This window comes from Pagrus major, chromosome 13, assembly GCF_040436345.1.
Source record: "Pagrus major chromosome 13, Pma_NU_1.0".
Classification (NCBI taxonomy): domain Eukaryota; kingdom Metazoa; phylum Chordata; class Actinopteri; order Spariformes; family Sparidae; genus Pagrus; species Pagrus major.
This window is the reverse complement of record NC_133227.1, coordinates 4,468,882-4,485,227: the sequence shown is the minus strand read 5'-3', so window position 1 is coordinate 4,485,227 and position 16,346 is coordinate 4,468,882. Positions and strand designations below refer to the sequence as shown.

General features: G+C 38.2%; 1 protein-coding gene across 1 annotated transcript in view; it reads left to right on the top strand.

Annotated features, from left to right (window-relative positions):
* The window catches only part of LOC141006965 (glutamate receptor 3-like), an 80,884-nt gene extending 67,829 nt beyond the window's left edge, over positions 1 to 13,055 (top strand). The window contains exons 13-16 of the mRNA XM_073479281.1: positions 3,344 to 3,591; positions 4,316 to 4,430; positions 11,557 to 11,805; positions 12,730 to 13,055. Coding sequence (XP_073335382.1) covers positions 3,344 to 3,591; positions 4,316 to 4,430; positions 11,557 to 11,802 — 609 coding nt within the window. The 3' untranslated portion in view covers positions 11,803 to 11,805; positions 12,730 to 13,055. The remainder of the gene's footprint in view (positions 1 to 3,343; positions 3,592 to 4,315; positions 4,431 to 11,556; positions 11,806 to 12,729) is intronic.
* Positions 13,056 to 16,346: the final 3,291 nt, after the last annotated feature.

The window sequence follows — 16,346 nt, the reverse complement described above, 5'->3', positions numbered from 1 at the left end:
AAATTAGCTGTTTGTTTACTTTCTATTACATAAAAGTTGTAACAGGGATAGACTTTACTTTAATCTCAGCGCTGCTGCTAAATGAACCCTGCTATTAATTAGTTCATTATTTTTTTTCCACTGATCATGAACATACAGTAAATGAGTTTTGATTACATCCTCCACCATGCACATGCGTCCAGATAAAAATAAAACGTCGGGAAGATTGCACATGCTTTGTTTGGCCTGTCGTCTCTGTTTTCCATATGACAGAGTGACAGACGCTCACAGAGGGCCGTGAATCACTCTCAGCCCTTCAGTCAGCAGCTGACAGATGAACTGGTAGCTCGAAGAGTTGAGACCAGTTTATTTCCAGAATGGATTGAGGGGCAGTAAAAGTTCCTCGGGAGTCAGAGGATACGACCTGTTTGTCAGTTAAAAGATTGTCGCGATTAATTAAAATGAATTTATTGAACAATTTGTCATCGTTAAGCCGCGACTGCAGCAGCGAGTTATGACTCTGACAGCATGGGGGAGAGTTTTTTTTTTAACAGATATCAAGAGGGACGACCGACCTGCTCCTGACAAGCATGCGTCTTCATCTAACTCAGAGAAAAATGTCTGTTTTCACACTACGGTCAGGCCTGTCATCAGCTATTATTGTCATGTTAAGAGTGTTTACATGAACACTCAGCTGAACTGAAATCGTGCATATGTCAAAAATGATTCACGTACTAGCCTGAGCCCACAATCCATTACTTCTGCTGTGAATTATTTACACAACACTCCCGTGCACACCATGGAGCTGACATAGTTTGACAATTTACTCCGATCTTTTCTTTTAGTTTCACCTGCCAGATGTGATGTGGGACTGACTCACACCGCTACCGGTCACGCACACTGGATTCTTCTTTATTAAATCTATAAATAAGCAAGGAAATACATGCAGTTCTGCCCTGTTGCCAAGGACAACTCAAATAATGAAACATGCAATATAAAAGCAATACACAAATAGCTTATCGTTGTATTTTCAAAATAGAGTAGGGTCATTAATAAATGGAAATCAAATGTCATATAGTAGAAGATAGAAAACAGATCTAGTTTCAGAGTTCTGACTTCACATACTTGTTCACACTTCTACTTCCTGTTTGCCAGAGCGATTATGAAACCGTCTGTCAATCCCTAATCACAACCCTGACAAGCTGCCCCTCGCAGACATGTAAAAATATGTAAAAAATATCAAAAAGTTTCAACCCAAAGTTTCCTTTGAGGCGCTCCCTCCCTCACTGAGCTCAGCAGAAGGTCACGTTAGCCCAGTTTAGTGCAGCTTCTGTGTTCCTCCCCTCTATTGTAGACAGCTGTGTACTCCAGCTCCCCGGTGACCAGCGATCAGCCTCTCGCTGGCCATTTTTAGCAGTGTACTGAGTGTCAGAGCAGGGCTGCGCTGTGCGTGTCTGTAGCTGCTCCAGCTGGCAGCTGACTGGGCCACAGAGGTGAAGCCGTCAGTCTCGTAGTAAGCAGGTCAAATGTGTTAAAGGCAGCGGCGTTACACAAGGACTTCTACACACTGTCAGACAATGGATAACATAAACTCCTTTAAATGGTGTTTGGCTTATCCATCATGTGGATTCATGAAATCATGCTTGAACAAATGACTATGTGATAATGAGGTCTGGTCACTCATGATTTTAACAATTATGTAACTGGATTGTTTAATGTGGAAAACCAAATTAAAGGGAAAAACAGTAAGAAATGTATCACCTTTTCTCAAAAGTTAATATAGGTTTTATTTTCCCAATTGTGAAGACATTTGGATATAATGAATATAATGATGAAGATAATCTGTCCGCAGCGTTTAAAAAAGATGAATTAAAAACAGTAGACGTCAGGGCTGCAGGATACGGTTAAAAAAACCAATTTGGTGAAGGGTTAGATGATGCACAACAGGCCATAAACTCAATATAACTGCACAAACTTAAATAGTCAGATAGTCATTATAACATGGTTGTGTGGAAGGATTAATTTGATATAACTAAAAATTAAAAACCATGGTGGTTGTGACTCCAGCTGTGACCTGCTGGTCGGGGCACAAACTGAAGAGGAGGACGAGGTCACGTCTGTCTGTTAATATTGATATCAAACATGGTCTGCGTTTTGCTTCTGCTGAGCTGCCAGATTGTCAGACTTCAGGCTGCTGGCAAAAAGCCCACTACCTCTGCTGCACTGTTAACATGTAGAGAGTGAATCCACTCCGGATTACAACACTGTCCACTGCGCTCTGAGCATTGACATGTTGGCCAGAAACTGTGATGCCAATGTGACGTCATGGACTGAAGTGCAGCAGTTGTTTTACTTTAAAGGTTCAGTTTGACATTTAGGGAAATGCTCTAATTGACTTTCTTGCTGTGGGATTGATGAGAAGATCGACATCACCCTCATGTCTCTGCGTTAATTATGGAGCTGGAGCAGGGATTTGAGTTAGCTTAGCATAAACATTATGTTTCACTAGGTCAGCAGTTTCCCCTGTTTCTAGTGTTTACGCTCAGGCACTGTATGAAAATGTTTCCTGCTGAAAAAAGACTACACCAGACTTTTTTGGGGGGAGAACAGGGGAGTGCCTTTTTCTAATCTCTGATTTATATTTTATTTAATTCATCCCTTGTGAGATTTATTCCAAAAAAAAACCCCAACAATAACAAAATAAAACCAAGAACCAAAAACGATTAGAGGGCAGTGATGTTGGTCTTTATAGCTGTCAGTGATTCAATGTGAATCCTCCAGAGAAGGTGTCTTTATTTGATGGCAGTAATAGTTGTTTATTTAGCAGCTATTTTCTCCTAAATGGAGTGTTGTTTTTGCAATAAACATATTATTTTGAGGTATTGGCTGGAGGATGTCGCAGTTTACTTGTAAGTCAACGAGAGATACCAAAGAAAACATAAGTAACTCTTGGGAGGGTCCTGCTTTTTTAGAAAATGAAATATACAATCAAATTTGTAATGAGTATATATTTACAACAAACAATAAAGATTCAAATATTAGATATCTTGTTAATTAAATATAGTTCAAATCATTGCAGTCCCTTTTGACTTAGGTAATACATAGCGTCTTCATTTTTTTGGACATTCAGACTTCCTCCTGACCCGAATAATTTTCATACAGTCCCTAAATGTAGCTAAGCTGACGGCCTCATGGCTCCAGCTCCACACAGAGTGATATCGATCCTCTTATGTAAGAAAGTGTCCCAAAATGTCAAACTTTTCCTTGTACTCAAACCCACAGCAGCTCACTATGAATGTTTTTTATGGTTGTCAGAGTGCATAACTAAACTGTCTCTATCTTCTCTCTGTGTCCTCAAATGCAGCGCTCCAAAATAGCAGTTTATGAGAAAATGTGGTCTTACATGAAATCAGCCGAGCCCTCAGTCTTTGCCAAGACAACACCAGATGGGGTTTCTCGAGTACGAAAGTCGAAGGGAAAGTTCGCGTTTCTACTCGAGTCCACTATGAACGAGTACATAGAGCAGCGGAAGCCGTGTGACACCATGAAAGTGGGAGGAAACCTCGACTCTAAGGGCTACGGCGTGGCCACACCTAAAGGCTCTGCATTAAGGTGGGTGGGATAATATAACAATATCCTCCATGTTGTTATAGTATTCCACCTACCCTGATGTCTCCTTTTGCCATTCTCTTCTTCCTCACTCCTTTAATTCTTCTTTTTTTTTCCAAGTGCATCAATGAGTGAAGAGTTTTATAAGTTTAATCAACACGTTTAGCCTTTTTCTGTTCTGTCCTGTGTATCTGGTTTGTGTCTCTGTTACTTTCTTCTCTCTCTTAAGGTTTTTGGTATTTTAGTCTGTAAATCCATTTGAATGTGAATGTTGCACTCTCACCTTCCCCGACCTTGTTTGTTTTGCTCTTTTCCCTTCCAACCTCTTCTCCCTCCTGGTTTCTGTGGTGCTCTTTTGCATTGCTTCTAATTCAACACTGATATATGTCTTTTTTGCTAGTTACAATGCTGGTCTGTCAGTTGTGATGAATGTTAAGCCGCATGCTGAATGTTCTTACTTCTAATTCAACAATGACAGAATGTCCCCATCCCGCACACTTCAGTTACAAGCAATGTAACCCTCCATGCCACCTCTCTAATATTTAACATTTTCTTTGCTGTAAAAATGCTTCTTACCCTTCCACACCAGTGAAATTATTTACCAATTTGTTCCTTCCGTGCTCCCCTTATGAACCATTGATATTATCACTATTTTTTACTAATATTCTATATTAGATTTCTCACGGACCTGTTCATTTTCTTACAAGTTATGTTTTATCGTTTCAAGAAATGCTGTTAACCTGGCAGTGTTAAAACTGAATGAGCAAGGCCTCTTGGACAAATTGAAAAACAAATGGTGGTACGACAAGGGAGAGTGCGGCAGCGGGGGAGGTGACTCTAAGGTCAGCCTCAATGTCACCAAAGTCGGGTATCCTAGAACAGAGTAATCGGCAAGGCTGTCGTCACTGGCTGTAGTCTTTGGGCCCAAATACCTTTGTTAATCAGTTACAGATAAACATGTCTGTTTTTACATTTTTATTATGCAAATGTGATCAACTGGGAACCCTTTACTTGGCTAATGGAGGAGAAAAAAAGCCCAATAATGTGAGATAAACCAAAGATTAGAAGTAAGATAGGAGAATATTAGAAAACTGTTTGATGTGTATTTGTGGCAGAGTAGTTGTATGTTCTTGGCTTGTAGTTATGAAAGATGGAAACCATCTTTCCCTCTGTTTTTTATATCTACAGGCCAACATGAAAGCTTTGAAGCATTCAAACTAATGCCAGAAGGATCTAATCCGATTTTATGATCATATCCTCCAAGTCGAGCAATGTATGCACTCTCCAATCTGCCGCCTGGGTGTTAGGGCAGGCACGGGGAACAGCGTTGTCTTGAGGGGACTAAGCATCGCAGGCAAACGTGAGAATTCTAATGGCACAGTGAAAACTAACGGTCCAAACTTTTTTGTCCAACATCCTCTCACCGAAATCCAGCGTAAGACTGACAGAACACCTTTGGTTGGTCTTGATCCAAGGCCAGTCAAAGTCTATCCATGGCCACCCTGACCTGGTAAACCCTGCAGTAGTAGAGTATAAGATATGACCAGGGGCCCCATTTGTACAAGAGGATTTGATTTGAATCTGTATTAAGATTGTTTTTCATATTGAGCATAAAGCTAAGTGAAGATGCACCCACATCTCAAAGTGAGACTATGTGACTTTTGCCAAAAAGCAGCCACTAGTGGCCAAACTGGGCAGTGCATGGCAATGGCACATTACATTTTTGGTATGTTTACTTTTATTTAATTTTTTTAATTATAATAAAACTATAGAAAATGTATAATTTTGACATGCTAAAAGACGGTATGACAGTATCACAAACAATCAAGATTCATAAAGTCAGTGAGCTAACTAATGTCAGTTACAACATCTTTAATTTAAAGTTAGCAAACAGTAGCCACCGTTAGCTTGGATACTGGACATATCGGACCAAGTAAGTGTGTAGCAGCAAAGAATACTGAGAATTTTTCACATATCTATAATTTAAAGTTAGCTTCTATCAGGTATCGTTAGCCACCATTAGCTGCTGGACATAGCAGACCAAAGTAGGCTGTAACAGCATTCTGAAAACTGAGATTCACTGCACATGAATTTTAAAAAAATTCATTTGGTAAAAGGAAGATTTTGTTATTTATCCTTCCAAAGTCACATATCTATAATTTAAAGTTAGCTAACATTGCTACATTAGCCACCGTTAGCTACTGGACATGACCAAGTATGGCTGTAGCAGCAAACTGAATACAACTTTTATTTATAAAGGTAAGATTGTGTTATTTCTTCTTCCAAAAGTCACATAGTCTCACTTTTAATGTCATGTTTAAACAAAGAAGAGGAGTTAAACTAGACAAGAAGAACTCAACTAATAATCATTGCAAAGCTTGTCTGTCATGCTGTGTGCACGTGCATAATCTATCCTTACTTTATCCCCGCAGAGCCGAGCACATCAGCCTCAGCTCTGCAGAAGAACTGGGACCTTTTTCCAGATCATGTAAAACATATTGACACAGATGAAGACTCCTTGCAATTAAATCTGTTGTACAGCCTTTGTATAAATGAGGCCCCTGATCTTGTGTTTCAGACACCAGGGCGCAGTAACAGCCCCACTGTGGATCCATCTCTGCCTCTGCTCTTCAGCTTGCATCATGACCACAGTACACGTGGCAAATTGTGAGAGAAGAGACAAGGCAACCTTTGCTGTTATTGACTCGAGTCATCCATTCCTGAGTGAGCAGGATACATGGATACTGGTGATGGGATAACACAAAGAAGCCGTCTCCTCTCTCAGCGGCAACTTGCCTCGATCCCTCGGTTAGAAAGAGTAGATGATCAGTGTAACACAGTCACATCTGACTGCCACATTTCTTTGTCCTTATTTCGCTTTCAGAAATGCACGTACAGATAATTGAATAATAGGATGGAAATATATTGTATGTAACTACCACTGAGAAAATATGAGAAATCTCATCATTGGGCTGCCGTAATCAAATTCAGCACTGTTAATTAACTTTCTTTTCAGACATTACTTATCTACAACTGGTAATTGTACTTTCATTCATCAAAGCTCGGTGATTTAAAACATTTACATCCTTGTGGGTAATTTATAGTTCATACTGTATGATGTTTGACATTATACAGTATGTGATTTATGTCCTAATTTGGCCATGGGAGTCAGTATTGTGCATGCACGTTTTATTTTGTGTGCTCATGAATGCTTTTGGATCCTGTTTTCTTGTTTTCCAGAGAGACTGAAGGGTAAAGTTCTGATGTGACTTAAATCAGAGGGAGTGGAGGTTTGGTCAACCCTTACACCCTGACTCTGAACAGGTGCAGAGGGTGGACACAATACCAGAAACACTTAAACAATGTATCATATCCAATACAACAATTAATGCGTTCTTTGTGAAGTTTAGAGGTCTCTTAAGATGCAAGGGAATACTTCAAATACTTGAAAAAGTATATTTATCTGTGATTTATTAACATAGATTTGTCGCCAACTCATTAACATTATTAATAATAAGTTACCATTAAACTTTACAAATGTAATTGTTATAGCACTAGTTGTTGCATTGCGTTACAGTTGATTGCACATGTGTTTATGATATTCTGTCCACCCCCTGTACTGTGTTGGATTTGTACTCTTTTCATCAAAACAAAAATCATATTTCATATTGTCATGCAGGTGTTTAATAAGTGCAGGCTTTTAAAGTTAGTAACCGAACAACATTTTACTCGTGCCCTCTGCGGAGCTGTATTCCTCGAGAGAATCAATGCACTTTAGATTATTATAATTAAATACGCCTATTATCTGCTTCCTGGAGAACATCACCTCAAACTCTGCCAGGCTTGAAAGAAACCTGATTGGTCAACTGGATGCATAATTAATGAGCCTTTGCAGACAGTCACCAGAGAGAAGACAGAGGCTTCAGTGGCTTCGATATAAGCAGGTGACTATGTGACAATACTGTGTGTCTTTTATATATATATATATATCCACATCTGGAACATGAGCTCCCTGTTGACCTTAGTACTTATACTTGACATGTAATATGACTCATGTATTTAAATTTCTTTTTCACAGGGTCTTTTGCCGTTAAAGGTTTTTTTTTTTTTGATTCAGACATGTAGAAAGAGGCACTGTATTAGCTGCAATTAAATTGATTGAAGATTTCATTTGTCACATGCTCATACAATATGTGCTGTGATAAGAACAGGAGTTAAAATAAGAATTACACAATTAAATATAATTCAAAGGTAAAAGGTCACGATATCACAATACACAGTATATATCTCCAAATTTTAAAATCTCCTCAAAAGTACTAGTAGGACTCGGTGACAAATTCAAATATCACAATATTTTTCACCAGATATCTCAGTACTGACATTGCAACAATCTTGTAGGGATGACTATCGGTACTTTCACAATATATTAACACAATGAGATTATGATCAATAATCATCAGTAATGTGGATATAATGACTGAAGTGAGTAAGAACAGTCTTGTAAGTAAAAAAATGACAACACTTATGTCATATCACCATATAACGAAGTCCAAACTCTAGATAATGATATAATAACAATATATTGCCCGGCCCTAATATGTACTATATGTGTGTAATTGTTTTAGATTTTGCTCTGTGGACCATCACGAACTAAAAGTTCATTGTCAGTATTGTTTTTTGTTTTAATTTGAGCTGTTTATTGTAGAAATGCCCTGTGTTGGTAAAACCACGTTTTTTTGTAATCTGTCTGAGTTCACTCTGCGTCGAGCTGTGAACTGCTATTACATCAGAGGTTTAGGACAGCTCACAGTGTTTTTCTCTTGACAGTAAATGTCAGGTGGAGTTATTCACCAGCACAGACTACACTGCGACGAGCCACAGAGCAGAAACACTTTGATTTTATGTCTCTCAGACAAAATAATTACAAAACCAAGCTGCTTAGAAAGGGCAGGGAAACAGATGTAGTTTTTCTCACTGTTACCTCCATCGAGCTGTATTTCTCACCTCTGAAGTCCCTTTGATTCCTCTGAATCGTTATTTTGCTCTTCACCCTTTAAATCTCGATCTTAAATCTTTTGTGACTAAATGTAATATAGTGTGTTTCTATCCACAGTAAATGATGAGTCCAAACGTTGCTGGTGTATAACCAAACAACAAACCTGTCCTTCTAGCCACTGCTGTAATCTGTTTCCATACACTGAAATTACCACACACACACACACACACACACACACACACACACATATAGTGTATATACTGTATATATATATATATGAGTGAGTCTAAACTATGAACCTGGACACTTCATTTCAGCATATTATTTAAAAGTCCATGGCCACCACCTGGTGGTGTGTCTGAGGTCTGGGACTTTATCTGATGACCATCAATTGATTTTTTTTTCTTACAGCTGAAAAGAAACTGCAAATATATCATTTATAATAACATGAGAAAAGTCAAGTCTGTAGAGTAGCTCTAGAGTAGCTTGTATTTTTATGTGAGTAACAGTTATTAACTTGAGGAAAGGATGGATGTAAATGTAACACGGAAACAATTACTGTAGCCACATTTTATTGAGATGAACTACTGTTAAAAACAATTATGATGAAAAATGTGTGATTATTAGCTGTTGCTCATAAAATGGATGAAAACGACCCACTTAACTTATTTTTTGTTTGTGATTCATCCTCATAGTGTCTCTGAGCTTAAGCATCCAAAACGTATTTCTGTCCAAATAATACAATTACAGATCACTGTATGTAGGATCGTTACCGCATAAATCTTCATTGGTAAACAAAAGTTTAGTACATGTACAGTCTGTCGTTGCATTTTATCATCATAACTTTGCCTTTCAAAGAGCTCTGACTGGAGAACAGGACTGCAGATCATCCACTCAACATCATGCATGACTTCTTCTTCATGTTTGTTTTTTCATATAAATAATCTGAAAACATGATTTGTGTTCTGTTAGATATAACGAGGAGACAGTGGTGAATACAATATATTTGATGACGATTACAAACACTGATCTTTATTTCTGAAAGGAAATGAGCCTGGGAATGTGTCAGTCAGGGAAAGTGAGCTTAATGTCTCTCAAAACAAACACCCTGAAAAAATGTCTTAATAGACAGGCACATTTTTCAGGACCTTTAACTATGAATAGATAAAGTGATGAACCAAGATCACTCTGACTTGATTCATACACGTAAAAACGGTCTAAACTTGGTCCAGATGTTTCTGTTTTTAACAATTTTGTGATTTCGAGGGGCAGTTTTGTGAGACATTAGCCTCCAATTACTAATGAAACTGAACTGTTGTGTTTTGTCTGTTAGTCAAGAAAGGGTTCCTGTTAGATCCACCTTGCTAAAACATGAAAAAAAGGCTGCCCATAGCAAAAAAAATGTGCCCTCAGCAATTACTGCCTCTTGTTTTTCTTCCATTCAGTTAAAGCTATGCAGCAGCTGCTTTATTCTGCAAGTTCAAATCTTTTTCTCTTCTTGTGATCAGTGTGTGCCGATTACTCAAAGCGATATAGGTGGGGTCTGGCATGCTAGGGTAGTCATGGATTATGAAAGGTCATATATTGATATATATATACTGTATATATACTGTAGTGTTGCTTGCTATCTGTGATGTGTTGGCCAGGACCCTACTCTATCGCTTTGCACAGTATAAAGTAGTTTAAAAAAGTTGAATAACATAAAATAACATAATATAATGTTATTTATGTTATTTCCCACGTGAAGAACTCCTGTAAACCTTGCAGTATTGAAACTCAGTGAACAAGGCATCTTAGACAAGCTGAAAAACAAATGGTGGTACGATAAGGGTGAATGTGGAACCAAGGACTCGGGAAGTAAGGTCAGTCGCTGCAGGTCTTTTCATACTGATTGCAAAATGCATTTTGACCCAACTGTTCATGTGCAAACATCTAAAGCACACATCCTGTCAGACATGTTAATCAGGACATGACATGAAAACTAAATCTTCACACATAGTCGGATTTTTTTACACTCTGATCATGATCCATTTACATCGACATGACTCCATTTCTACGATTCCAGATTTGTAAAATTGCAGCATGATCACACACATTTTTTGATCCATACCATAAAATTTTGAAAAGTTGAATCATAGAATTGAAACCATTATACTGCTGTTTTTCTCGTCCAAACCTTTATTGAAATTTAGTTTATTGGTGCTCTTCATCATTTGTATGCAATCTGCGTCTATTAACTCCGATACGAGCTGCTAGTTTCCCCCAAAGGCATCCTTATTCTGACTCCAAACTGACCTTTAAATACCATCTGAGCATAAAGTGGTCAAATGGTATTTAATAGTCATGTCTCATAGATGGAGTGTCAAAGCAAGAAACTTTTAATTACATATTTCATTAATTTAAGGAAGTTTATAAGCCAATTATTCGACTTTTTAAGGTAGAAAAAGTTGAATGTACTGGCTTCAGGATGACAAAAGGCCCCCAGGGTTGCAATGCAAATGGTAAAACTCACATAAATTAATTTCAATATGACTGTTTGGCTTTTAATAGCAGCAAAATGGTTCAATTCGCCCTCCACAGCTTGCCACTTTGATTGTACAGATGCAGTGTGTTGAAGTTGAGCAGCTATGATAGGTTTAATCTGTAGACCTGTACGACCACGACCGCCTTCCTCTAGATGTGTGGGCTCGTAAAGAGACCATAAAGCAGGACAGATAGCAGCTCTCTCTACATTCACCTTCTCAGCTCTTTAGAGTAGAAAGCAGACACATTTAAGTTGTTCTAATTTATGTCACTCGTAGGCTAAATTAGGCATTTATATCTCAGAGGGTTTTGTAGACACAATTAGCATCCTCCTCAGAGTTAGCCATAGTGCAGCAGGATGTACATATAGGATTGGTGTACATGTTGTTTGAGGTCAGCCTCACACTGCCAGTACAAAGTGTCTTAACGGTGGTCTCTACCTCCCCCAGGACAAGACAAGTGCACTAAGCCTGAGCAACGTGGCAGGAGTCTTCTATATTCTGGTGGGAGGGCTTGGCCTGGCTATGACCGTGGCTTTGATAGAGTTCTGTTATAAGTCACGGCAAGAAACCAAAAGACTGAAGCTGGCAAAGAATGCCCAGAACTTTAAGCCAGCCCCTCCGGCAAACACCCAGAATTTTGCCACGTACCGTGAAGGCTACAACGTGTACGGGACAGAGAGTGTTAAAATCTAAAGGGTACGTCCTTTATTGTTGTTTATGTGTTGCGTCAGTTTAAACGTAATGTGAAATACAATACAGGAACCCAGTGGAATCAATCAGGATTTTATCATTAACTTAAAGGTGCAGTATGTAAGAAGGTAACCGCTTCGGACCAGCTAGCTGGTTAGCATGCTAACTCCAGTGGAAATCTCTGCAACACAATATTTATCATCATAATGTCAAAACTGCTATTTATTCACATTCTGTTGATGACTTTAGTTCATTTTTTTGTTATTAACAAAAAATCTCACGTATTGCCCCTTTAACCTAAATATATACATTGTATTAATTCAAGTTAATCCAAAGGAACATTTCCAATGTTAATTTTCAGACCTTCTCTGAACTTACAAACATGAATTGTTCCAGCTAGAAGTCCATGTTTCCAGGTTTGAAGTATTTGTAGTTTGAAACATTCAAAAATGTTATTTTTTTGTGCTCAAAGTCACAAAATTTAAGCGGTTGCTAATATGAAATAATGATGTTCGACTATAGTAGAATCTGGGAGTCGATCATCATCCTCCAACAGCTAACGCTAATCCATGCCAGTGATGTTGATCTTGCCAGTACGGCAATGTGGTTCCGATGGTAATGAACGTTAAAGAGAAACTGACTGGAGGGGGGCTTTAAAGTTAGTACTGATGTCAGTCTTCACATCAGTGAACTCATAATGTATTTGACTCTGATGGTTGTTATTGAACTCTCAAATTGAGCTAAATCAACTTAGCTGCACAAGTCATGAGAGGACTGAACTAATAATTCAGTTTAAGTTCCACTAAATTGCCTTTCCGAGTCTGCAGGGGAACTTGTGTTTTTTGAGTCGAACCAACCTAAACTGATTTAGTCCAGTGTGCCGGCAGCAGAGTGTGATCCTCATCCTTTGCACATCTCTTGGCTCTGCAGAAGTGAAATGTGTCAATTCCCACTGGAGCGTCTGGACGGAAACAGCCACTCTGTGTGACCCCGACACCCCGAGGCTGGCATCCTGGAGGCAACAGTCTTCTTTGTCATCAGCTTGGACACAAGCCTACAAGTCAACAAGTGCTCATTCTGGGTTGTGAGGCCCGTCACACTAACAGAGGGCAATGACGCAACAGGACTTTTTGCTTCTGGAAACATGAGATTTGCCTCTTGTAGTGCCTTATGGAGCATTTCAGCGTCATGGCAATGCAAATAAAATTGAATTCACTTGAAAAAATAATCTGTGGAACTATAGGGCAAAACATTGCTTTAAATGACAATTAGACGAACTGTTGTAATTTCCGTTGTTTTTCTATTTTGACGAAGAAGAAGAAGAAAAAAAAAGCCATGATTTGCAATCAAAACGTCCTGGAATACTTACTAAGTCATTTGAATTCTTTACAGACATATTTTTGTGGTGAAATCTTAAGTTGGATAAATGTTATATTTAGTGGAGTAAAGTCATTTTCTTGTTTTACTATAAGACTATTTTTCGGTTTCATAATATTTAAGACAAGCATCGATCAATAGGGTTAAGCATCAATTAAAGTGACAACATTGTACCCCAGTTTTTACTCAGAAAATATCAATAATATGAAACTGGTCATCTGAAACTGCTGCCTGCGATGGTGTTATTTTCAAAGCCTGTTGGACTTCATTTACAACTGACTGTGTTCACTTAGATGCTTCTTTTAAAAAACACAAGACTGTCTGTTTCAGCTGCCACTGTTTTGAAACAAGACAATTTTTTAAATTCAAATGAGGTCGGCTTTTAATCACTTAGTGCCATATTGTTGAAATCATTATAACTCGTAGGGACTAGGAGAGCGACCCCTTTTTATGTAACAGCATATTCCAATGGTTTAACTGAGCTTATGGTTTACACTTTGTACACACGTAGAAGCTGTTCTCATGTAAATGCAGTATCTGCAGCTGTGACTCTCAACATTTTTTGGTAACTGATTACACACACCATAGCTTCTTTGGTTGTGATAAGCTTTCTGTGTCTATGCATTATGCAGAAGGTGAGCTGGTGAACTGTACATTGAGGAAAGAGCTACAAATGAAACATTCGTCTGTTTGTATAAGTGAATTTTTTATAAACTGAAGGAAAAAACCTACAATTGCTACAAACCATGTACGCCTACATTTGTTTAGTATATCAGACTTTCTCATCCTTTTCTCCCCAGATAAAGTGCATGTGAACTCGGTGATAGTTTTACCAAACTGCAACTCGAAATGGACCCTGGTTTAGTTTGCGTCCGATAATGACATTTGATCCAATTTGGTTTTAGTTTTTCCAGTTCATTTGTAACAGTACCTCAACCATGAGAGTTGCATGTATGGACACAATGAACCTCTGTGGAGAGGCCATGTACAAAGGATTTTATTACATTTCCTTAATAAAAGCAGGTTTATATTCACCTTTCAGACTTTGAATTCTTTTTTCTATTTACATGTAAAAACAATAAACTATCACTACACATGTTGAATCATTTAAAAAATGTGAAGAAGTAAATCTCATTTATTAATTAGTAGAATTTGTTTCCTCTGCTACGGAAGCCCTAAAGGGCCATGCATTCATACATTTTATTTCCTCCGTTTTCCCGTGATAACGAGTTAATTTCATTTGTTTTCTCGAGATCTTGAGATATTATCTCGAAATAACAACTGCTGTTTTCCCGAGATAACAGGATAATTTTCTCAAGATCTCGAGATAACGAAACTTTGTTTTCCCGAGATAACGATACAATTAAGTGTCTCCATAATCTCAGACCTATCATATCACAGTCATTATCTCGAGATCTCAAATTAATTGTATCGTTATCTCGGGAAAACAAAGTTTCGTTATCTCGAGATCTTGAGAAAATTATCCTGTTATCTCGGGAAAACAGCAGTTGTTATTTCGAGATAATATCTCGAGATCTCGAGATAATGACTGTGATATGATAGGCCTGAGATTATGGAGACGCCCTGGACCTCGTAGCTGGTCAGCTATGTAGTTAATGACGACATCAGGCTCACTTAGATTGCGCCGCCGATATAGCTGAGGCCTTGCTAACTGTCTTTTTAGATTACGCACACTAATGTGTATATTATCTGTAATAGCAAGGCATAATGCTATTTCAGCCTGTGTCAGGCCTTGATTGAAAAGATATGTGACGCAGTGATCAATATGCTCCTGCTCCTCTGACATTGCTACACTGAATGATGTTTCCTGCAATGATTTAATATACTACACTATCGTTTTGTTTTCTCAAGATCTCGAATTAATTATATCGTTATCTCGGGAAAACAAAGTTTCGTTATCTCGAGATCTCGAGAAAATTATCCCGTTAACTCGGGAAAACAAAGTTTCGTTATCTCGAGAAAATTATCCGGTTATCTCGAGAAAACAAAGTTTCGTTATCTCGAGATCTTGAGAAAATTATCCGGTTATCTCGAGAAAACAAAGTTTCGTTATCTCGAGATCTCGAGAAAATTATCCGGTTATCTCGGGAAAACGGCAGTTGTTATTTTGAGATAATAACTCGAGATCTCAAGAAAACAAATTAACTTGTTATCACGGGAAAACGGAGGAAATAAAATGTATGAATGCATGGCCCTTTAGGGCTTCCGTACTCTGCTGCAGGTTCACCATGCAAGTCTTATTTCAGAGTTTACTACGGGAACTTTCACACACATGCTGCTTGCTTGAGATTATCTTGAATTATGTTGGTATGGAAGCCAATTTGCGCCAGGCGAAAAAAGAAAGGCAAAAAAGTTTCAAATTAAAATGACTCGAGGTAAATCGAAATTGGGACTTGCTAAGCTAAAATTGTGACTTTTTTAAAATTGGTATTTACAAGAAACAGACACAAGGATGTGGTTATAATATCAACTAAACAGATACAGTCGGGTGAAGTTTCGTAGTCCACAAAACAGTGTTGAAGCATTCTCCTAAACAACTGAAGTAGATGGGGACTTGTTTTAAATAAAAAAAAATGACCCAAAAAAGGACATAAAATGGCCCCATGCAGTTTGTCCAATGCAATGCAATAATAATAATAATATCAAATGAATTTGGGATCTCGTAGATCCCAACCACGCTTGTTTAGGAGAATGCTGCAATGCTGTTTTGCTGTGAGGCTCCAGAAATGTTTTGTGGACTACAACTTTCCATCGGCATGGGGACGAGTAGATAACCACATTTTCATATCTGAATAAACTTATTCTTTAAAATAACATCTAGTATTTTGCACGTCCAAATTTTGTTTATTTATTAAGTTGAATCTGTTGGATCCGACTGTAAAGCGCAGACACTGGGAACTAAATAGCTGCTATATAATTCTCATTTAAACATGATCCTGGTAATGATCCGATAATAAATTAAGATATTTTTCTACACTCTTTCTGGACCATTATAAAATGATTTTGACAAATCTCTAACAGTTGGTCACTGCAGCCACACGTCTGCCTGTACAGTAATTAAAAATGAGGAGCTCCAGGCGGTACTTTTGCCATGGAGACTCTGGGAAGGAACAGGTTGGCACAGACGATCTGGAGGGAGTCGTTAATGT